Source organism: Brassica napus, chromosome A8 (assembly GCF_020379485.1).
Source record: "Brassica napus cultivar Da-Ae chromosome A8, Da-Ae, whole genome shotgun sequence".
Classification (NCBI taxonomy): Eukaryota; Viridiplantae; Streptophyta; class Magnoliopsida; order Brassicales; family Brassicaceae; genus Brassica; species Brassica napus.
In genome coordinates, this window is record NC_063441.1 from 16,108,720 (window position 1) to 16,130,457 (window position 21,738).

At 36.5% G+C, this 21,738-nt stretch overlaps 6 protein-coding genes and 1 long non-coding RNA gene across 7 annotated transcripts; 1 reads left to right on the plus strand and 6 right to left on the minus strand.

Moving 5' to 3' along the window:
- Positions 1–1,592: 1,592 nt before the first annotated feature.
- LOC106359870 (F-box protein At4g35733-like) lies at positions 1,593–4,570 on the minus strand. The gene has a single exon (XM_013799492.3). It carries the CDS (start codon positions 3,155–3,157, stop codon positions 2,087–2,089), a length of 1,071 nt encoding a protein of 356 aa, XP_013654946.2. The 5' UTR covers positions 3,158–4,570; the 3' UTR covers positions 1,593–2,086.
- Positions 4,571–4,831: 261 nt separating this feature from the next.
- LOC106361283 lies at positions 4,832–6,969 on the minus strand. Its single transcript, XM_013801010.3, has 6 exons — positions 6,719–6,969; positions 6,498–6,630; positions 6,186–6,289; positions 5,931–6,102; positions 5,713–5,853; positions 4,832–5,629 (listed from the first exon to the last, which is right to left on the minus strand). Exons 1-6 carry the CDS (start codon positions 6,808–6,810, stop codon positions 5,003–5,005), a joined length of 1,269 nt encoding a protein of 422 aa, XP_013656464.2. The 5' UTR covers positions 6,811–6,969; the 3' UTR covers positions 4,832–5,002.
- A 547-nt stretch (positions 6,970–7,516) lies between these two features.
- Positions 7,517–8,333, plus strand: LOC106359869. Its single transcript, XR_001272646.3, has 3 exons — positions 7,517–7,593; positions 7,846–7,924; positions 8,076–8,333. It is a non-coding gene; the product is annotated as an uncharacterized LOC106359869 (long non-coding RNA).
- A 2,359-nt stretch (positions 8,334–10,692) lies between these two features.
- On the minus strand, positions 10,693–12,097 carry LOC106359868. The gene has a single exon (XM_013799491.3). It carries the CDS (start codon positions 11,883–11,885, stop codon positions 10,920–10,922), a length of 966 nt encoding a protein of 321 aa, XP_013654945.2. The 5' UTR covers positions 11,886–12,097; the 3' UTR covers positions 10,693–10,919.
- A 262-nt stretch (positions 12,098–12,359) lies between these two features.
- Positions 12,360–14,429, minus strand: LOC125577256. The gene has a single exon (XM_048738505.1). It carries the CDS (start codon positions 14,061–14,063, stop codon positions 13,224–13,226), a length of 840 nt encoding a protein of 279 aa, XP_048594462.1. The 5' UTR covers positions 14,064–14,429; the 3' UTR covers positions 12,360–13,223.
- Positions 14,430–16,060: 1,631 nt separating this feature from the next.
- LOC106359864 (isocitrate dehydrogenase [NAD] regulatory subunit 3, mitochondrial) lies at positions 16,061–18,236 on the minus strand. The gene is made up of 4 exons (XM_013799487.3): positions 17,411–18,236; positions 16,754–16,993; positions 16,582–16,660; positions 16,061–16,489 (listed from the first exon to the last, which is right to left on the minus strand). Exons 1-4 carry the CDS (start codon positions 17,921–17,923, stop codon positions 16,215–16,217), a joined length of 1,107 nt encoding a protein of 368 aa, XP_013654941.1. The 5' UTR covers positions 17,924–18,236; the 3' UTR covers positions 16,061–16,214.
- Positions 18,237–20,075: 1,839 nt separating this feature from the next.
- Positions 20,076–21,591, minus strand: LOC106361282 (phosphoserine aminotransferase 1, chloroplastic). Its single transcript, XM_048737372.1, has one exon. The coding sequence runs from the start codon at positions 21,497–21,499 to the stop codon at positions 20,195–20,197; it is 1,305 nt and encodes a 434-aa protein (XP_048593329.1). The 5' UTR covers positions 21,500–21,591; the 3' UTR covers positions 20,076–20,194.
- Between the last annotated feature and the right edge of the window lie 147 nt (positions 21,592–21,738).

Consider the following 21,738-nt stretch of genomic DNA (forward strand, 5'->3'; position numbering starts at 1 on the left):
GGGTATTTTGATTTATTAATATTTTTAAAACTAAATATAGTAATAAAGTATATTACGGAAATTTGAGTATCAATTCGGTTCTTTGTTTAGTTACTGTTTGATTTCAGTTTTCCGATTGTAGAAATATAGGATCTATTCGAATAATTGATGAGATTCAAACCCAAACCGAACCTCATTTTTTGTTCAGTTTCATTTGGTTTTTGGTTCCGAATGCATACATGTGCCCATGGCTAATCGTCACTGTGGTTTACTGATTAGCAATCGATATGATATGGCATGTGACGCCTGCCGCATTAGCGTTACTAATGAACACCAAGTCATTTAACGCACAGAAAATCGACATGAAAAAGACGCATAAGAATCCCCTATCTATTAAAAAAAAATCATTTGTCATTAATATGTTCACACTATATTTGTCACGTATCAGCCTCATATCTATTTTAATTTAAAAATGCTGACGTGTCGGTCTCACAATCATTTAACAATTAATGTGTTCATACACTATTTTTAACCCAACCGCATGTAATTTAATGTGTTCACACATTATTTTTTTAATCAGCTCATTTTTAGTTTCTGTATTTTAAAAATTTGTATTAATGAATTGAAATTATCTCTGTACAACTATTGAATAATATCGTTTTAAAACAGAAATACAAAATCATTAAAATTCGCATCAACTAAATTGCTAGAATGATAATATTCTTAGCAACTGAAAGTTTCATATCTTTCCGAACATGGCCATGGTTTGAGGTTTTTGTACATGAAAACAACAAATAATTGTGATTGGTTATGAACTAAGGAAAATGAGGTAAAAAAACACTACACACAAGTATTGATTCTATAGTTTAGCCAAGTATTGATTTTTTACGAAGTTTTCATACCAGACCAAGAATTAGAAACATAATAAGATTGCTATATAAAATCAGAAATCAGAAAAGCTTTAAAAGAATAGAAAATTCGTGAAATCGATTGATAAACTAAAATTTAAATGCCGAGTGAAGAGATCACATTATTTTACACGCAACTTTAACCCCTTTCACTTGATTGTATTATTGTTTACTATAGTTACCAATATTTTTTTATAAGAAAATACACGTTATTAGTTATAGACTACGCCAATTTTGTAACATGCTCAACAATATTGACACAACGTCTAACCATTTTTTATTGGTATTCTAAAGTATAGTCCAATAATTATGTACGTTAAATAAGCCAAGAATATTTGTTTTACATTTATTTTACTTTACTTTATACTAGCAGAAGAAAGAAAGTATAGATAAAATATCTGGTAGATAAAATATTTGGATCTGAAGAACCAAACCGAACTAGATTTGAAAGTGATACTAAGGAGAAAGTAAAACTGATTAAATACTTAGATGAATCTAAAAGTTTAATATACAGATAACCAGACTCGGATCTAATCCAAACTAAAATATTTTAGATACAAAAATATCTAATTCACAGTTATATAATTAAATATATTAATTAATTTAAATTTTATATCTATTAGATATTAAAAAATATGAAAATATCTAAAATTGTCAACATAGTCACAAGTAAATATCTAAAAATAATTGTAATTGTTCAAAATTCTAATAATATTTATTTGTTCTCCATCTAAATATTTAAATTGAACCAATTCTTATGTATATTTAAATATTTAGTCTTATATTATTCAATTTTTTATGTTTTATATTATTTTATATTTTGGATTTTTAGGACTTGAGTATGTTTGGATTTTTGTTAAAAAATATGTAGTAAAAATAGGTATCTAAACTAGAATCCGAACCGAACCGTAATGATTCGAACCAAATCTAAACTAAAATTTGCAAATATCCGAATAAGATTTAAATTTCTAACCTTAAAAATCTAAAATGCGAATTGATCAATTGAATCCGAACGAATATATAAATACAAATCTCTTAGTACAACAATCTAATAAACTAGTTCACTTCGTGCACCGAGCAGATTACCACCTAGTGAAGAAGAATTCCATTTTCAACGAGGATTTATTATCATTAGCAAAGAGAGAAACATTCTGATTGACAAAATATAAGGATTTGAGATTAAATAAACAACAACATTCTCATACAAAAGGAGGATAAAACATATGAAAACAATTCTCAAAAGACTCCACCAACTTAGTAACACTACCCTCACCAAGCTTGAACACACTAACATTGTTTACATCCTTCTTTTCAGTAAAATATATGGCATCCTCCAAACATCCATAATAGTCACTAGCCACAACCGAGAAACAACTATCTGTCGCCATGACAAACGCATTACCTCCTAGAGACTTAACCTCAACCCATTCAACCAACTCCATGTTCATCTTGTAAACCTTAAAACCAGTAGTCCTCTCCACGTTAACTCTGCGCACACGAAACGTCTTACAGAAACGATGAATGATGCACAGTTCTCCACAAAACTCCACGAGCCTCTTGTCTTTGCAATCATCAAACTCGTAGTAGTCCATTGGAGTCGAAGGTCCGTACTGAAAAATCTTGAGCTCGGATAAACTAATCCACCATATCGCGCTATTTAGGTCCAAGGCATAGATTTGACCTTTGTGGACTATGATGTCCGAGAAATACTCAGCTTCTTCATCTGAAACTCTTGTCCAAACATTATTACTACCGTCATTACTTTCTTCACTGTTGCACCACCAGATCTCCTTCTTGTCATTCACCCCGAAAACAAACTTGTCCATTAAAACAACTCTAGCGAAATTATACGATATGGATTTAGTCACGTCGTAAGACTGATGGATCTCTGTGACCGTATACTCCAAAAGATCTAAGGTTTGCTGAGAAGAGTCCATGGGGACACGAGAGAGCGGGTGTAGTAATTTTTTACGGGTTTCGGAGACATCTTGGGTTTTGATAAGCCATCCTTTGTTCCGACAGGACGAAAGAAACACACGGAAGAAAGCCGCGGGAGAGAGTAAACACGAGTTTATATTACTCAAGGGAGAAAGCACACGTACACGGTTGCGGTCATGGCGTTTGGGGTAACGTTTATGGATCGAAGACGCGGAACGCCAGGGTTTGCAGATGCTACGGACTCGGTGAAGCTCGACTTTAGAGAAGAGACGGCCGGCTATTTCATCGACTAGTTCTTCGGGCAAACCAGACCACTCTACGGATTTACTCATCTCTCTTTATTATTTGTTACGGTTTTTTCTGATATAGTTTGTTAACTAGATGAATGATTTGAAGATTATGAAGATCTGTTTATATATGTATACTCTAAATATGATATGGAAAGAAATTATGTAATGAAAGATATTTTCCTTTTTTGTGGGTCAGCTAAAAGATATATGGACGGACCTTGACTGACCCCCAAAATAATATAATTACCTTAGATATACGTGAATTTTGTTGTTTAATTAACTTTCTGGAATTTCATTGAATGTTTACCTTGTAAAATTATTAAATAGTACTCATGTTACAAATGACTTCCACTTTTGACTTGACCATATATATTTAATGTATTTTTTACTTAGAATTATTTGTTGTTCTCTAGCTACAAATCTACTCTATTAATGGGCAAAAAAAGAAGTTTGAGAAATCATATATTTGACCCCAAAAAAATCAATATATATTACTCAGAATGTTCAGTAATACCAAAAAAAATACTTTAGAGTAGGGGTGTCAAAATGAGTTAGCTAGCTCAACTCAGCGCAGTTCATAGTGAGCTCATATTTTTCATGAATTAACTCAGCTCAGCTCATTTATTATATGAGCTTTCATATGTAAACTCGAATTCATATCATTTAGATCATGAGTTAAATGAGCTAACTCGCGATCAAATATGAAAATAAAAATTATAAAATCATTATAAATAAAATATTTTTCATAATATAGTTTAAAATTTAAATATTAAAAATCCAGAACATTAATATTAATAATGAATAAAACTAAAACCTAATAAAAAATTAAATAAAATCTTAATTTGTGATCCAAAAATATATTCAACATAAGTCTTAAGATGATTCATTCAAAGTTTTCATCTAAATCATAAAAATATATATATTCCGCATGAGAATCTTAGAAATATTTTGTTTTACATTTTAATTCTAAAGATATATAATATGAGGATTGTTAACAATATTATTTAATATTTTGTATGTTTACATTTTAATTTTAGAAGATAAACATGATTAATATGAAAATTATCTTTTCTTACATAAGAAAAAAATCATCCAGACACACACACACATATACATATATATAAAAACAGTCAAGCTCATGAGTTAGCTCGTGTTCGTTAAAGATCGTTCATATAACTCGTGAACATATAATTCATGCTCATAAAAAACCGAGCTGAGCTGAATCCCTTACTTCAGAGTTAGAATTTCAGTTACAAATCTGGATATTTTCAATTGAATGTTTATATTAGTTTTTTTGAAATATAGGTTTTATATTAGTTGCTAGTTTGGCTTTTAGAGATTTTTAAATTTTCACAATAACACACGGCACACAGTATCATACAAGTTTTGAAAGATAATTAATCATTGCAAAAAAAAGAGACTAGTGAACATATGAAAACAACTTTGGGAAGTGATATTGATAATACCACCATCATTAAGCTTGAAAACTTTAACATCTTCATCCATATTTCCAATAGTAAACTACTTTTTGATCAGTCATCATGGTCACTGTAAAACAACTCTCTGTAGCCATAATGAGTGTCTTGTCTCCCAAGGAATTAACCTAAACCCATTCCACCAGCTCTTAGTCCATCTTATAAACCTTTGAAACGAACTGTCCTCTCGTTATCAACTTCCCTTATGCTAAATTTATTACATAAACGATGAGCAGAGCAATGCATAAATCTGCACAATGACTTTCAGTACATAAAAACATAATGCTTCTTTCTTCTTCATACACAATGACTAAACCAAAGTAATAAATACAATAATTGCATAAATCCAAAAGGTGATTTTATTTCTATTTATTTATATATATAAAGGAGGAGTAAGTGAAGTTTCCAGCTTTCAGATCAATGGCCCTTTACTGTGTCTGATTGCTTCAAAACGTGCCGCCAAAGTATCATAGTCAGGCAGTTTTGGGTGAACTTGGTGACCGCTTGAGTCCCTTCTCGACTGAGGAGCCTGAGGTGGTGCTCGGTTTGGTGGGAGGGAAGAAACACGACTCTGCAGCAATCCTTCTTCTGGCTCTGTCTCTTCCTCATAGTCTGACTCATCAAACTTGATCTCAGAAGTTGCAGGAGGAGGTAGTGGTGGAGAGTTGTAGCTGTGTCTCCTCCTCACTGCTTCCTTTGCTTCTGATTCTTCCTTGTGGTCAGCTTCATTATTTACACACGGATTGTTGCAGCTGTGTCTTCTGACATAAGGTTTGGCGTAGTAGGAGCTTGTTTCAGAATCTAGGGAATGTCTTGTTGAACCTAGATGATAATGATCCTCCTTGGTGCTGTTGTCTCTTCTTTTAGCTAATAAAGCGGCTACTTGTGCTGCTTCAACCGCCTGCTTGGCTAATTCAGCTGCTGCTTCAGCCGCTGACTCAGTGCCATGATAATGCGTGTTGATGCTAGGATCAATGGGATCTTGAGAAGCACGTTCAACTGGTAAGCTTGAGGCGCTGACAAACGCACGTGGCCCATCCTGCTCATACAAGAAAAATATTACATGTTTTAAAATTCTGATTCTACTTAAAAAAAAAAAAAGAGAGATAAAAAGACACATACAATGGTTTCTTCTTGAGGTTTGAGAAGTTCTAGTTCTGTCTCTTTAGTATCCCAATCAACCTGAAACTCCTTTGCAATCTCCTTCATGACTTTCAGTTTGAATTCTCCTTCGGGACGCGTAACCGAAAGCTTAACAACCAACTACAACACACACACAAAGAGTCAAAACGTCAGTCCACATCACGTTAAGTAACCAGAAACAAAAGAATGTTACTTACCATCCGGTTAACCCCACAGGTAGGACGCAACTCAGTAGCAGCAGATACAAAATCTCTTCCATACTTCTTCTCAAAGATGTCTTTTAAATCTCCAAGCTCCGGAATCTCAGAGCATCTAGGCGCAGCGAAGATTAAACTAGCAATGCCTTCCTTGAGATCCACAGGGCATTCCCTATAATAAAAAAAACAAATAAAAGAAAATTTAAATTGAGTTTTAAGTAAAAGACATAAGTTGAAACTGACATGTGAACATACTTCTGTTTGGTGATGATAGCGAGTCTTGAAACAATGAGTTCGCAGAAAAGCTCAATGATTTCGTTTGCCGCAAGAATGTTTTGCTCCCTAATCACATGCTCTACCTGATTTGGTCAAAAAGACAAATCTTCATTGAATTGAGTTGCGTGTGCTAGAGAGAAACTATAAATCAATCTTTAGATATTCCTAATTAAAGAATATTTTTTTGTACTAATGGTGTTTTGAACCTGGCACAGGGGAACAATGTCACGTCTTTGGCAACCACTACACTACGAACACTTTTGTAATAGAAAATTAGAGAATGTGAAATACTCTGATTCGAGCAGTGGCATCTTGACCGGACTGAAGAAGAAGAGCAATGTCACGTCTCATTTGCTTCACCACAACTTGTCTCTTGTTCCTCAAAAGCTTTATTCGAGCTACAGCCATCTTCGCCGCCGTTTTGCTAGACAAAACAAGTAACAAAAAGGTTCATCAAAACTGATCGATTTATGTTACGAATCTAAGAATGTATAAATCTATTGAGAGAGTACCATTTGGAGGAGTTGAAGCCAAGACGGAAGAGAGAGAGACTAAGCTTGAATAGCTTCTTCGTCTTCTCCGATGCTACTCCGGCCGCCGTCATTTTCTCACCACCACCGCGTCTCTGACACAGAAGCACGAGGACTGAAGAAGAAGTAGAAGGCACAATGGTGTGAGTGTTGTAACGCCAACGGCATTCAATGCTAATAGGAAAGTAACGCTCTTTTGGGTCCCACAAGAACTCACAGCCGAGACCACCTTTGACCTTGTCTAAATATAACCGTTGTGTCTTTAGACACGCGTTACTCACTCATTAATCTCACGCCATAAAGCAAAGACTTATCATAGATGATTAGTTTTACTGATTATACAAATGGGCTTTATGTAATGGGCTGACTTTTTCTCGTGGGCTATTAATATTTTCAAGATCTTCCATACAAATCTTTATTTTAAGAAATTATGGATTCCTTTTTGACTATTTAATAGTCTATGATCTCTCTGGAGATTTTATTTTTATGGTCAAAAGATATCATTAATTTTCTTACATGAATGTTTGTTCTTATCTGTTGGAAATGGACTACACCCTTTCACAAGATTTGCCAATTCGGCACATTAAGTTAGCTCAAACGTCTCAGTTCGGCATCATGAGATCGGCTCAATGGCTTGTCACTACAACTCACGAGTCACTAATTCGGCTTCATAGCTAGGCGACCAAAACAAAGACCCAAAGGCTTGGCCCAATCACTTGGCCGTTAAGCCCAATTTAGCTCATTAGAGCAAATCGATTTGGGCAAAAAGAAAAGGAGTTTGTGTATAAAAGAAAGACAAAGGCAATAAGAAAAAGATCAAGACTTGAACACATAGAGACTAACGACTAGAAATTAAGGTTTGCTTACTTTTACTTTTTTTTTTTTTGCTGATTTGTACTTTTCCGGCTAACTCCGACGAGTACCATCCTATTTTTCCTTTGTATCTTCTGATCAATAAAAACGCTTTTGAAATAAACCACCATCAAATTTGTCTCTTATTATGCGAACTGACCGAACTCAAATTCAACATCACCACACTTTTCCAATTGTGTAAATATACATTGTCCAGAATATAGATCTATTCACATTTGTCTTTGTATTTTTCCAAGAAGATTATCAGGAGATAAAAAGAAACCATGGAGAAATTTGCATGCAAGTCTGCTTTCATCGTCCTTTTAGCTTTAGCTTGTAAGTTCAAATTTGTATTTATTTATTTATTTTTTGGTAAATTTTTATTTATTTATTTTACATAATATGCAAAAAAAATCAAAAGAATCTCTAAGTTAATGATGGAAAACAATTAGATTGCGTTACTTATGTTTATTATCATGTGTTGTAGTGATGGTATCTGTAACAGTCCAGAGTGTTGAGGCAAAACGTATGTTAAACGAAGAAACTTCTCTGCCCTCGGTTGATCTCGAAGCTTCAATGCCGACGGTTAAACCACTAGGAGGGGGGTTTGATTTTTGTACGCCAGAATGCAAAGAATTATGTTTTGGTACCGGTTGTTATTGCGAATGTCCTACTCCTCCAGCAAATAAATAAATTACATGATCAACTTCTCATAAAAAATTGTGAGAACTATGTAACAAACTTATTTTTTTTTCACCATCATATATTTCTATAAAGAAACTAAGAGAGAGGAGAGAGAAGTAACTTTTTCTCTTTGGTCTCTCCATCTCCGCCAACTAAACCCTAGTTTTTTCATCTGAATCTTGCTCGAAGAGGCCGGCGGCAGCCTTGGCTGTCGGCCTCCTCCACTTGTTAGTTGTAGCTTGCCTCAACCATATCCACCATGTTTCAGAATCACTGTCTCCTCCTTCTTGTCTCTAGGTTCTGGATTTTTGTCACTACAAATCTAATCGGAAGTTTGGTGAGTGCCTCTCTTCCCTGGAACCTAGTCGAGGTCGAGACGGTCTCGTGAATCATGGTGGCCTTGCCTTTCCGCCTCTCCAAACCGCCAGCGTTAGATCTGGGTCAGATCTAAGCCCAAGCCATCGTGAATAGTTTGGAAGCGTCGCTGCCTCTCCTCTCATCACGTCCGACTTGCCTCCTGGTGGTATGTCAGTCGCGTAGATCCAAGGTGCGTAGAGCCTCTCCTCAGGATTTGTTCCTCTGAGAGCGGCGGAGTGGTGGTTCTCCGCTGAGAGCCTCTTCTCTTAGCTTCAAGTATCAGCTTCCATGGTAATATCTGTTGTTGCTCTGTTTCTCTCTGTTGTGCTTTGATGGTTGATGATCAGGGTCCTTGAGGACAGACCCATTGTGTCTCTAAAAACCACGCCGGAAGAGACTTGCTTTTGATGGATTTTGCCTGTTTTTGAGAAGTCGTATGGCTTCTCCCAATCTTCAACTCCGTCTACAAGCTCCGGCTGCTCCTCTTTCGAGTGTGAGCTCTCCGAGAGGCTTCTGGTTTTGGTTTCAACGGAGCGTACCTCAGCCTGCACCGGAGTGGATTGCCTGGCCCTCTGTCGTCGCGGCTGAGAGAATCTGTGGAGTCTTCCTAAGCCTGCACCGGAGTGGTAGCTGGCCCTCCGTCGTCGCGGCAAAGAAACTCTTTGGATTTCCTCTAAGGTAAACCGACTCTGCATAGCCTTCTCCTCGTCACCATTATTGGTACCTGGAAGCGCTTGTAAGGAACCTTTGCTGATGTTTGATGCTTAACTGATAGGTCAAAGTCTTGTTCTCTTGATCAAACTTGTGATCTTAATTAGATGTTTAGGGTTTTTTTTTTTTTTTGCGGCCCTTTTCATCTGAATGGCTTAGTTGCATATTTTGATTGCAATTCCTTGTAATCAGACCTTCATTATCTTGTTAATGATATTTACCTTTTAGCAAAAAAAAAAAAAATGTAACAAACTTAGAAAAATAAATCTCTTTTTATTTTTGAGATATTCAACAAAAAGATTTATGCCAAGAAGGATTCTCTTCTTAGTTGACTAAAAATATTCTTATTAATGTGGGTCACTAATGACTATAAATTTAAAATCATTTTCTAGATCACCTTTTCTAACGAAGGTGTTGAAACTCTAAAACGAATCTATGTAACATCAACGGTGTTGTAAATTTTCAAAAACTTAAATATTTTTGTGGATCAGCTTTGCCACATGGCGCGATCAAAATAGAAAAAATTATTAGGCAAATTTTTAGTTTTTTATTTTCACTCAATAATTCAAACTCATTTATTTTATAATAGAATTATTTTTTCAAAAATAATAATTATATCAAATTTATATTTTTTTTATAATCTATAAATAAAGATTACTCTCATTTCATTTGGATAAATAAAAAAATGTATTTTGATGATAATCAACTATTTTAATTGTTTTAAATAATATTAGTGTTAGTATTATTTTTTTTAAAAAAATAAGATAGGTATATAAATAAAATAAAATTATTAAAAGTCATGTTATTTTAGCTTTTAAGTTAATTACAATCAAATTATTAATTTGTAATTATTATATTGTAAATGATAAATATATGAATTAAAATAGTAGGTATGATGTTGAATTTTTTTAAATAAATCATTGTAGAAGTTAAAGTTAAAGAGAGGATTGAATGAATTAGGTGATTGAAAGTGAAGATGATATAGAATGTTAAAAATGAAAAAAATGGTGTTAAAAATGAAATGAATGTTGAAACTATTGTAGATGTCTAACAAAAAAAGAATTAGTATTTTATTTTTCCAATTAATTTCAGCATCGTTTTCTATGAAGAATTCAACCTTCTCTCTTCAGTGTTGACCTCTTCTCCATTCCTTATCTGTTTTTGCCAATGTTTTATTAATAATGAAAGCTCTGAAAAGAGACGGCCACTGCCTAACTGGAGATGGTCTTTATCCTTTTGATTATTTCAACGATTCTGCAATAATTAAATTGCTTTTTATGAAAAATACTAACTAAAATTACTGATCAGCATTCGTCTCTCTTTACATTCCTCTTCGTAAGCGAAAAATTATAGATATTTAAACCTTTTTTGACTAATAGATATTTAAACCTTTACAAGAGTTGTTCACGCATGAAGAGTTTACAAAGTTACAACAACACACATCCTCTAATACATGGATGCATGTCTAAACTATCTTTCAACACACAGGAAAACACACAGGAAAACAAATACCAAACCAAGATTATAAAACCACTTGATATGGTCAAGAGCAAGAAGCTCGATTCTGGTACTATTTTATTTAAGTGGATAGGATGTTAAGAAGAGACACTCTAGCTTCTATCATCACCTTGAACAATCTTTCAAGTCCCTCTTCCAGCTCTTCCATGGCTGCCTCCACATCTTTCGATTTAACCACTGCACATTGAATCATCTCACTTACTTCCTCACTTATCTCTTTCTCCTCTTCTTGATCTTCCCTTGTCGTCACCACAACGACCTTCCCAAGCTCAGCTTCCATAGCTTCAAGCTCAAGGCAAGAAAACTCTTTCTCATGATGATGATGATCTATTCCTTTCTTCACAAGCTTCATAACAATCCCCCAACCTTTGTGTTGATGATGGTTCTTACTCTTTAACCCTTTTGGCGACGACAAGAACGACAATACGGTGCGTAAGACGAAACAAGTGATCACACTTGTTTCTTGCATCACTCTAACCAAAGCACTCATGTCTTGATCATCACGACCACCACACCAAACACTACTCTCTAAACACGCTTCTGTCTCTTTCGACATCACCATATACTTCTTGATCTCCTTCTTGATCTCTTTGCGCGTCGCTAGGTAAGCATCAACGTCACCCTCGAGGCTAAACTCACGTCCCTTCTTGCTCCGTCTCAAAGCTGACTGAAGCTCAACAACACTCTTTTTGATCCTCGACGCACCGTCTTTAGCTCCTCCACAAACCTCTAAGTACTTCAACGATACTTCAAGAAGCTCATCCATCAAGCCACTATTAAGAAGAGCTTGTTGAGTTTCAGAAGAAGACTTGAAGAGATCTTCACTTAAACATCTGTAGATCTCGGTGAGACCAGAGAGACCGTCACGGACCATCGTCCTAGACTCCAACGAAGACGACCCCAAAGCTCTAACCCTGGAGACCACTTCTTGAATCCTCCTAACACTTGGATGTAACCGAACCGGTAAGCTAACACATCTAGCTTTGTATGCTTTATGAAGTCTTGGAGACAATGAAGACGCATACATTTCAAGTAATAATGATAAAATGGGGGTTTTGAGTTATGCTTGTTTGGTACTTTAGTAAGGGTTTATACTTTATATAAATACACATCTTCAGTGACATAAAGGTCAATGAGGTAGGGCCTATCTAATTAGACTAAAGTGAAGACCATGTGAAGTGAGTATGGGTACTTCACTAAGGAGGACCAGAACACGTAAGACTCATTAAATGCTATATGTTTGAATTTTAGTTGAATCCTTGACGAAGTTCGATGTTTCGGTTTCGATTTACTGAAACCGAAACCTTTTTACACCTCTTTTCATGTACCGAAGCCACCGTCCATTTACGATCCTTTAATATTTTGTCATTATTTAATTAGCTTTTATCATCGTTGGATTTTTGTAAGGCTATTTATTTATTTTGTGTGTGTGGGACTGTGGGGTACCTCAGTCTCGATTGAATTTAATCAGAAGAAAGATCTTGGCAAGATTTTGTTAGATTATTAAATGATATATATGTGGATATGCTATTGCATGGATGCTTTGGTCCCACGCAATGGACGATGCCTCCCTTAAGTAACACCGTCACACCTCACCACCAATTACGTTACCATGAATTTAGGCGTGTCCATTAGGTTTTCTGTTGATCAGGTTTAGAGTCTTTAAGCCTTTTGGTTTGAATTTGTGAATCTTTAGTTTCTCTTTAAGAATCAATATGTATGTATATAAATTAATTTAAGTGAAGGCACTTTTGATACAATGGATGACGAAAGAATGAGTGATTTAGCTATACCAACATTTAAATTTTTTAAAGATATTATTAAATTTTTCCTGATTATATAAAATTCGTAATGAAGTATGACGTATATTATGATACGAATCCAGATATGTGTAGAGTGTAGTCTGGTACAGATTTGATTAATGATATCTTTTGATAAAAGTAACGTAAATCACGTAAAACCTATAATTATATTATTATGATTATATTGACGATACAATTATACATATCTGCTATGTTTGGAAGGTGTGGATAATATGATTGGGCTCATGCAAATTGCGTTTTAGATGAGGAAGCAAGTGAAAGAAAATATCAAGAGTGTTCTGTTGCATATATGTTTGGTCCACGCCACATACTTGTGCTCATATCTATATCAGTTAGGCCCAACTAAATAGCAAATAGTGAATGTGAATGTCTCAAAATTCGTAACATCTATGGGTTTATAACACCAATGTTGGTTCTATTTTATAAATTTTCTCTACATTTATCAATTTAATGAGTGTACAAAAATCTTTCTATGCTTTTACAATGCATGCCTCAGGCAAGTTCTCTAAAATAGAATGCCCACGAATGTATACTTGTAAAACCTAGTGAGAGATTATGTTGAGAAGAGAGGCTCGTGTTCTTATTAACCTTCGAAATAACCCTTCTAAACTCTTCTCGAACCCACCAATGCACACCTCAACCTCCACAAGCTTCTTTTGTAGATCATCATGAGAGCTGAAGTCTTCGCAAATAGCGTAATCCAATGTCTCCAACTCGTTCTTGCAGGTCGCATCATGATTATACTTCTTCTTAACTAGTAACGAAGCCAACTTGGTCTTCATGTTACTTTGTGTCCCGGGCAAGAACACTAATAACGACTTCAACACCACGACACTAACCGAAACTACTCGTCTCATCACATCTATTACCGCCACAAGATGTTCATTATCATATGAACTTGACCCACCATCAATTTTCTTCAAGGATCCTAGAAGCTTCTTAGCTTCTTTTCTCATGTTTTTTCTAAGTCCGACATAGCTTGAGACAGCGACATCGAGTTGATCTCCTCCTCCTCCGGCTACTTTCTTTCTTCTAACACATGATTGAAGATCACGAACATGCTCCTGAGTCTCCACCATGAGGTCCTTCGAGACGCTGCATGTATCCATTAGTCTCAGTGACCCATCGAGCATCTCCTCCACGAACTCCGATCCATCTGAAGACATAACACGTTGTGTCGAACCCATCTTCAGAAACTCCTCCACACAGTCGTAGAGCTCCTCCAAACTAGCCAAGCCCATCAAGATCGATTCGGACGAACTCGTCGTGGCATTTATCGTTTCTACCTTACTAAGAGTTCCTTCGATACCAAACGTGCTTGGATGTGATCTTGAAGGTAAACTTGTAGATCTGAATTGTTCCTGAACGATCATATTTGCCATCTTTTGTGTTTTTGAGTTTTTGTTTTCTTCTTCTTTGGTTAATCTGCTTGTTTCAACTTGCCATGCACATGCATATATATAGCATGGGGTCTTATCTCATCATAGGTCAAAATAACTTCAATTTTTAATTTGATTGGTCCGATTATTACTGGCAAATCTTGTGACACTCTGAGCTGTCGGGCTATTATTGTGGTCAACTTATTTAGCCACAGAGATGAAGCCTGATGAGTCATCTTCTATGTTGCCTCAGGTTTCGCCACATTATCATTTGACCTTTCGAGATTTTTTCGTTTTTAATAAAATTGACCTTTCGAGTTAACTAGAAATACCCAATGCTCTTTAAATCGTCTCGGTAGGTAACGAGATCCAGATCTTTCTCTTGTTATCGTTTTTTCTTATGTACATAGTTTGCATGTTACGGCTCCTAACGAATGAAATTCGTCAAAATAAAGACTAACTGTGTCTATATTGATTGCATGACGTCTCGCATTACAATTTACATCAAGTGTAAGAGGGGTACGTGTTTTGAGTTGATTGCTTGTGAGTTGCGAACATAAATCAGTATATCACTGCCACTGATGTATTTGATCAGTGGAAATGGACTTTATAACATTTACATTTATTACATGTTAAATCCAAAAGAACCCTTTAAAAAGTCTTTAATGTATGTCAAAAAAAATTCTTTAATGTAAGTAAATGAGCATGTGCTAAAAACCTTATAACGTGAGGATCTCTGCACAATTAACTCCTTTTGCATAGTTTAGCTATCCCTATGTGGTCATGAAACCAGCAAAATCGAACAGGGTTCATATCTCAATTTTATTTTTTATTTTTTGGAATAAATGTTATATTAATTCAACCGAAATTTTTTGTTTACAGCATAGTTGCTTCTGTTTTAAAGAATCAAAACTACTCACTTTACATCACAATTTTATCATCTAAAAGAGAACCAAGTCACCATGGTCTTCTGATAGATTGAATCCTCCCTTGTTTTCAGACTTGAAATACGGTTTCCGATTTGCTTGTCAATGGTCTTAATAAGACCAGCAGCTGAAGTATGAGCTCCACCAAACTTTCTACCATTCCATTCCTTCCAAATCGCATATAAGGAAGCTTGAAACAGATATCTGAAAAGAAATAGCCCAACCTTACCTCTATGGAGATTGGTTAGAAGCATCACTATAACTTCTCATTCTTGTGAGTATTGTGTGGACAGTAGTTTGTGTATGAAATTTTCCAAACTTCTTCAAATTACGGGAAATCCAACCGAAAATATCTAAAATATATATGTATTTTGAGAATCCCCATTGTGGTTGCTGTTATGTTTATCATATGTCCTTTGTAAACATTCCCTAATTGATCCGTTGAACATTGTCTTCTCTGTAGGCTCTCAATGATTAGCAATCTAATGACACTGAAACGTCACCATACTCTTCACTTGGCTACCTAATGTTAAGACAAATATTATTCTTTGGTATTTTTCCTTTTGAAAGGGTAGTAAATGGAGATTATCCCTTGCCTCTTCTCCTGTACAAAGAAAAAGGAACAGAATAATATTTGATGAGATACCGTTGTCTGATTTACCAAAACATATCAAAATTCAAAATCATGGAAATATTGATGGGTTGAATCCAGATTCATCCACATTGAAGCAAAGGAGCAGTTTTTTTTGTAAAATAAGTATCTCTCCATTTGTACCTACCTAATCAGTAATCAAGATGGACAAGTTAGGTTTGTTAGCAGAGAAGAGTATTAATACTTTGAAGGAGAGTTTTTTCTTAGCCTAAATCCGAACAAGAAAAACTCGTCCAACTCTTGTATTAAACTTCAAATATAATATACAAAATGGCTAAAACCCCTCCACTGTCACTCACACTCACACACCACTCTCCGAATTTGAGGTCTTGCTTCACTATTTGATGCCATTATCAATTTTCACCGTCAAGAAAACATAGCAAAATGTCTCAAAATCTTGCTTTGTAAACAAAACTGCTTCTCTTTATTGAATTTATTATATAACTATAATAAGCTCGTGCTTTAACAAGAGATCGAACATTGTCAAATCAAGTAAATGCATGAATAAAAAGAACCAAGAAAAAACAAATAGCAAACGCAAAACAGAGAAGCACCAAGCACGAAACAAGTAGAAGCTCAGTCAAGAGCTTTTATGACAGCATCAACAACTTCCTGAGTAGTGCAATCTCCACCGAGATCCTTGGTTCGCCATTTGCCTTCTTGTATGACTTGTTTCACTGCGATTTCAAGACGATCAGCGAACGTAGGAAACTGGAGATGTTTAAGCATCATAGCCGATGAGAGAAGCAGAGCCATTGGATTAGCTTTCTTCTGCTCCACTATCTTATCATTCCCAACATTCCCTGCTGATGCTCCTTGCTCGAATATCGCATGTTCTGCACCAACATTGCCTGCCAAAAAAAACCCCAAACATGTATCTTCTAGAAAGAAAAAAAACAAGAAAAAGTTATATAACTTTTAACTAAGACATGTATGGACAAACCTCCTGGCATCACTCCAGTGCCACCAGCTATTCCAGCAGCAGTGTTTGCAATAAGATTACCATACAAATTAGGCGTCACCTGAAACAAACAAGACCAAACCAATAGTAATTACCCATATAGAAGAAAGATAAAGTAGTCACTCTTTTTTTTTTGCTTATTCAAGTCACATACCATGACATCAAACTGCTCAGGCTTAGCCACAAGCTGCATACAACAATTGTCTACGATTATTTCGTTATACGTAATCCCAGGATAAGCTTTAGCAACCTCTCTGCAAGATTCAAGGAAGAGCCCATCCGCTAGCTTCATAATGTTGGCTTTATGAACAGCAGTCACTTTCTTCCTGTTGTTCAGGTACGCATACTCAAATGCGTACCTCGCTATCCTCTCAGAACAATACTTAGTTATCACCTACATATAAAACAAAAAAAAAAAAATCAAAACTTCTAAATTTTTTTATTAAGCTTCTGAAGAATTCAATTTTTTTTATTAACCCGGACTATCTGAACCGAGATCCAACTAATATCCATGAGAATACCAATAAATAGTCCGAAGACTCTAAAACATGGTCCTATATTCGTGTACCAATCTGTAATATCGGACCATGTTTTAGAGTCTCTGGACATGACGAATATGGAACCATGTTTTAGAGTCTAAATAAAAGTAAAAAATAGTCAGGAGACTCTAAAACATGGTAATCAGTCCGGAGACTCTAAAACATGGTAAAAATTCAACACAGACTTACTCTTACCCTTAGGCTACTACCGTTTGGTTCAAAATAATTCAATTTGCAAACCATTCCCAATAAAAGATGTGAAACTTTGATACCTTAAGACTCTCAACAACACCAGGAACAACCTCGTGCTCGAGACCCGCGTACTCTCCTTCCGTGTTCTCCCTAATCACAACGATATCCACGTTCTCGTGCCTCGTCACTAACCCAGGGACGTTGATGCAGTTGACGAGGGAAGCAAAGATGTCGAGCTCTTTCCTCAACTGCATGTTCAATGAGCTGACACCTCCACCAACAGGAGTCGCTAAGCCGCCTTTCAGACAAACCTTGTTCCTCTTCACGGATTCCATCACTTCCTCGGGGACTTTCCTCATGTGTCCACGAACCTCGTACCTCTCGAAATGGACTGGAGCGTGCATCGCTTCGAAGACCTGTTCCACCGCACCGGTCACTAAAGGTCCGATCCCGTCGCCGGGGATAAGGGTTACGGTGCGTGGGGCTCCGTCGCCGGGACGAGGCATGTAGGTGATGGATCGGGTGGGTGCGGTGAATGGAGAAGATGGATTTGTTAGGAGGCGGGTGAGGATTGAAATGGATCGCTTAGCCATTGGTGGTGGATTTAGATGATTTAGGTTTCAGAGCGACGATTCGACGTACGTTGAATGTTTCTTGGTCTCGGCGATTGCATGCAGCGGTTCAGTTCTTTTTTTTTCTTTTTATTCCTCTTCCCTCCTTTTTAACAATTAAAATACCAAGAAAAAAAACAAGAATATGACAAATTATTAATTTTGTTGTTGTAAAATTGTATATTCAAATATATTTTAGCGAAACAATTTCCTCTATATTTAGTAACCTATAGAGTATAGGCTATAACTCATTAAGGGCCTGACTGGTTCAACCGCAGCGGTTGCGGTTGCGGTTGCGGGAGTTTGCGGATGCGGGTGGTTGCGGTTTCTAGCGGTTTTAAGAGATTTGTACGACTGGTTCTGCAGTTAGAAATTGGTGCGTTTGCGGGATACTTATGACTGGTTAACTACCAAATGTAGCAGCGGTTAAATAATAAATTAACAATATTTATATTTTATATAATTATAAAAATATCAAAAATAATAATATTATAATAAATATAAAGTTATATTTAGAAAGTTATAGTTTAATTTTTTTTAAAAATATAGAAAATATTATTATTTTAAAGTTTTATAATATTAATTTAAATATAATAGATATATTTTAGCATTTTTATAATTCCAATTTAATTTTTTTATTGAATATTTTTATTTTTGTATTTATATTGTTTTGGAAAAAAAAGAAATTTTTTTTATCCACCCGCAACCGCCCGCAACCGCAAACGCTAGCTGGAACCAGCTTTTGAATTTATGAGGTTCAGAGCGATTTGGAATGGTTTCGAGCAGTTTGAGCGATTGTTGCAAAACGCCAACAACCGCTACCAACCGCAAAAGCTGCGTTTGTGGGTGGTAGCGGGAAAACCAGTCATACCCAACTCGTACAATTTATATCGGGTATTTAAATAGGAAAACATATACACAAAGAACAATTTGACATTAGCATTTAACTTGAGTGTAACATCCTGCTTTGTGTTATATGTTAAAAATAACTGATTTGGCTAAATATGTCATCAAAGTATATTTACTTTTTTTTTTCACACATCCGTTGAATTTTAGTGTAGTGAAATGATAGATAAGCTATCAGAAATTGATTAGCGATATCGTCCGAATATAGCAAAGCACATGAAAATGTACTATGGTGATTGTATGATCAGTAAACAAATCTTTCGAACTTTTTAAAATTTAAGTCTCACGGGCGAGTGAGCGGACGTAGATGACCCATTGGCCTTGGGTCGGCGTTAAATTGAGTTTCCTTGATGTTACGTTTTTCTCTTATCACTCTATTATATAATCATTTTAGGCTTTAATCGTGCTGAAATCATAATCTTTCAATTCCCATTGATTATAAATAGACCATCGAATGACTAAATTTTGGAAGAGTGTTAGTGTGTTTATGCTTCTACTATAATGGTTAGATGTTGTTGTGTGTTTACAGGCTGAAAAGGAACCGATATTGAGTAGTTTCTTGTATGCTGGTATTTTGTCGCATGAGCAAGCATTGGGTTTTTGTTCTGGCTAACCGTCTCTAGAACCCTACCTTGTTGGCAACTTAACTCATTGATGTATTTTGCAATGTTATGGTACATGAAATATGTTAGGATGTATTCAAAGCTCCATTCGCCTGGATCTTCAGGTAAAAATGTTCATTCGTTAAAGATGATCATTGTTTGATTCAGGCAGTATCTTCTCTGAGAATTTGACTCCAATGTACCTTTTGGTGGTTTGTTGAAGGCATTCAAAGACTGAGATCCTGCTTGTCTATCATATAGCGCTGCTATTTTTCATCTGAAGGTAAGAATAATAACATCTCACAATGACGGTATAAAACGATTGCATGCTAAGTGACTTCTCATTTGCATTTGTTCCACAGGGCTATCTTGCGCTTCAGGGAACATGGTGAGGCTTGATTCTTACAATAGTACTATGGCTTTGTTCGCCATTACTCAAGTGAACTAAATGCTACTTGGTTGAACATGCAGATTCTACTAATGACTTCTTAAGGAAAGTAGCTGCTGCTTTTAGCGGGACAATACCAAATGGTAACTAAATGTAAAATCATGATCTACAGTTACAAGAGTTGCAGAGAAAAAGAGGCGTTATAAAGAGATTATGAGATCTTTGTTGTTACCAAACGTGAGCAAGAATTTGATACATTATTACTAGAAGCAAATCATAAGCATCAGCTTATAACAATATCACCCAACAAACACAACCAAAATGCAAAACAAAAAGAAAAAAAAAACACAAATAAACTTAGGCATGCTTAGCCTGAAAATCTTTCATGAAAGCAACAAGCTTCTCAACACCAGCCAAAGGCATAGCATTATAAATAGAAGCTCTCATACCTCCCACCGACCTATGCCCTTTAAGCTGCACCATCTTCTCCTTAGCCGCTTCCTTAATAAACTCCCCTTCCAACTCAGACTTCTCCAAAGTAAAAGGCACATTCATCAACGACCTCACCGACTTCTCAACCGGACACTTAAAAAACCCCTTGCTCTCTTCAATAGCGTTATAAAGCAAATCAGCTTTCTTCACATTCTTCCTCTCCACTTCCTTCAACCCACCTTGCTCCAACAGATCCTCAAACACGAGACCACACATGTAAATCCCGAAGCAAGGAGGCGTGTTGTACAAGGAACTGTTCTCATCATGAATCTTGTAGTCAAGCATCACTGGAGTGATCTCCTGAGCGTTACCGATCAAATCTTTCCTGATTATAACAATCGTCACACCGGACGGACCAACGTTCTTCTGAGCACCACCGTAGATCACACCGAACTTAGACACATCAACCGGCTTCGAACAAAAGTTAGAAGACATGTCAGCCACCAAGAACCCGTTAGGGTTCCTAACGACAGGATAGTCCTTAAACTCAACTCCATGGATAGTCTCGTTAGCGCATATGTGCAAGTACTTAGCGTCAGGACTCTGCTCCAGCCCTTCGAAAGACGGAACCTTTGTGTACTTGTCGGACTTACCAGACCAGATCACGTTGGTCTTGCAATACTTCTTCGCTTCCTTCACGGCTTTGTCTCCCCACGAACCGGTCACGACGAAGTCAACGGTATCTTCCGGTTTGCAGAGATTGAGAGGCAAACCGGCGAACTGGGTCGTGGCGCCGCCTTGCAAGAACAAAACGGAATATTCGGAGGGGATCTCGAGGAGGTGGCGGAGATCAGATTCGGCTTTTTGGATGATGGAGAGGAACTCTTTCCCTCTGTGGCTCATCTCCATCACGCTCATCCCCGAGCCGCGCCAGTTGTATAGATCTGCTTGAGCTTTGAGGAGGACGTTCTCCGGGAGAGTGGCGGGGCCCGCCGCGAAGTTGAAGACGCGGTCTTGCGATCCGGTGGGGGCGGATCTGGCTCCGTCTTGGATTTGGGTTGGGGAGGAGACGCATCTGACGGATGCGGGTTTGGTTTTTTGTCCGGCGAGGTGGAAGGTGTTTGGTTTGGTGAGGTGGAGGAGGGATTGAGATGTGGATTTGGGTTTGAAGGCGGGGATCATCTGAGTGGTGTTGTTTCCGACGAGGAAGGAGTTTGTTGACGCCGCCATGATTGTGAGTTACTGAGTGAGTTTTTGAGATTCGCTTTTTTATTGCAAAAGATCTGTCTGAAAAAGAGTTTGGTGAGAGTGAGAGATATAAAAGTTGATATTAAACGACAGCGTTTGGTGGTAGGTGGTACTGGTTTGTCTGCTGTTTTGTTTAATTTACACTCATTTCCAATGTGTGTTTCGATTGTTTGTAGTAGAGAAGAGTTCAAACTGAAACTCTCTTTAATAGTTTATATGTC

Coding starts and splice junctions, on each gene's coding strand:
- LOC106359870 (XM_013799492.3), bottom strand. CDS start 3,157: ATGAGTAAATCCGTAGAGTGGTCTGGTTTGCCCGAAGAACTAGTCGAT.
- LOC106361283 (XM_013801010.3), bottom strand. CDS start 6,810: ATGACGGCGGCCGGAGTAGCATCGGAGAAGACGAAGAAGCTATTCAAG. Junction 6,103..6,185: donor GCTATCATCACCAAACAGAA/GTATGTTCACAT, acceptor TTTTTATTATAG/GGAATGCCCTGTGGATCTCA. Junction 5,630..5,712: donor AACCTCAAGAAGAAACCATT/GTATGTGTCTTT, acceptor TTGTATGAGCAG/GATGGGCCACGTGCGTTTGT.
- LOC106359868 (XM_013799491.3), bottom strand. CDS start 11,885: ATGTATGCGTCTTCATTGTCTCCAAGACTTCATAAAGCATACAAAGCT.
- LOC125577256 (XM_048738505.1), bottom strand. CDS start 14,063: ATGGCAAATATGATCGTTCAGGAACAATTCAGATCTACAAGTTTACCT.
- LOC106359864 (XM_013799487.3), bottom strand. CDS start 17,923: ATGGCTAAGCGATCCATTTCAATCCTCACCCGCCTCCTAACAAATCCA. Junction 16,661..16,753: donor CTGAGCAGTTTGATGTCATG/GTATGTGACTTG, acceptor TGTTTGTTTCAG/GTGACGCCTAATTTGTATGG. Junction 16,490..16,581: donor CACTGGAGTGATGCCAGGAG/GTTTGTCCATAC, acceptor TTTTTTTGGCAG/GCAATGTTGGTGCAGAACAT.
- LOC106361282 (XM_048737372.1), bottom strand. CDS start 21,499: ATGGCGGCGTCAACAAACTCCTTCCTCGTCGGAAACAACACCACTCAG.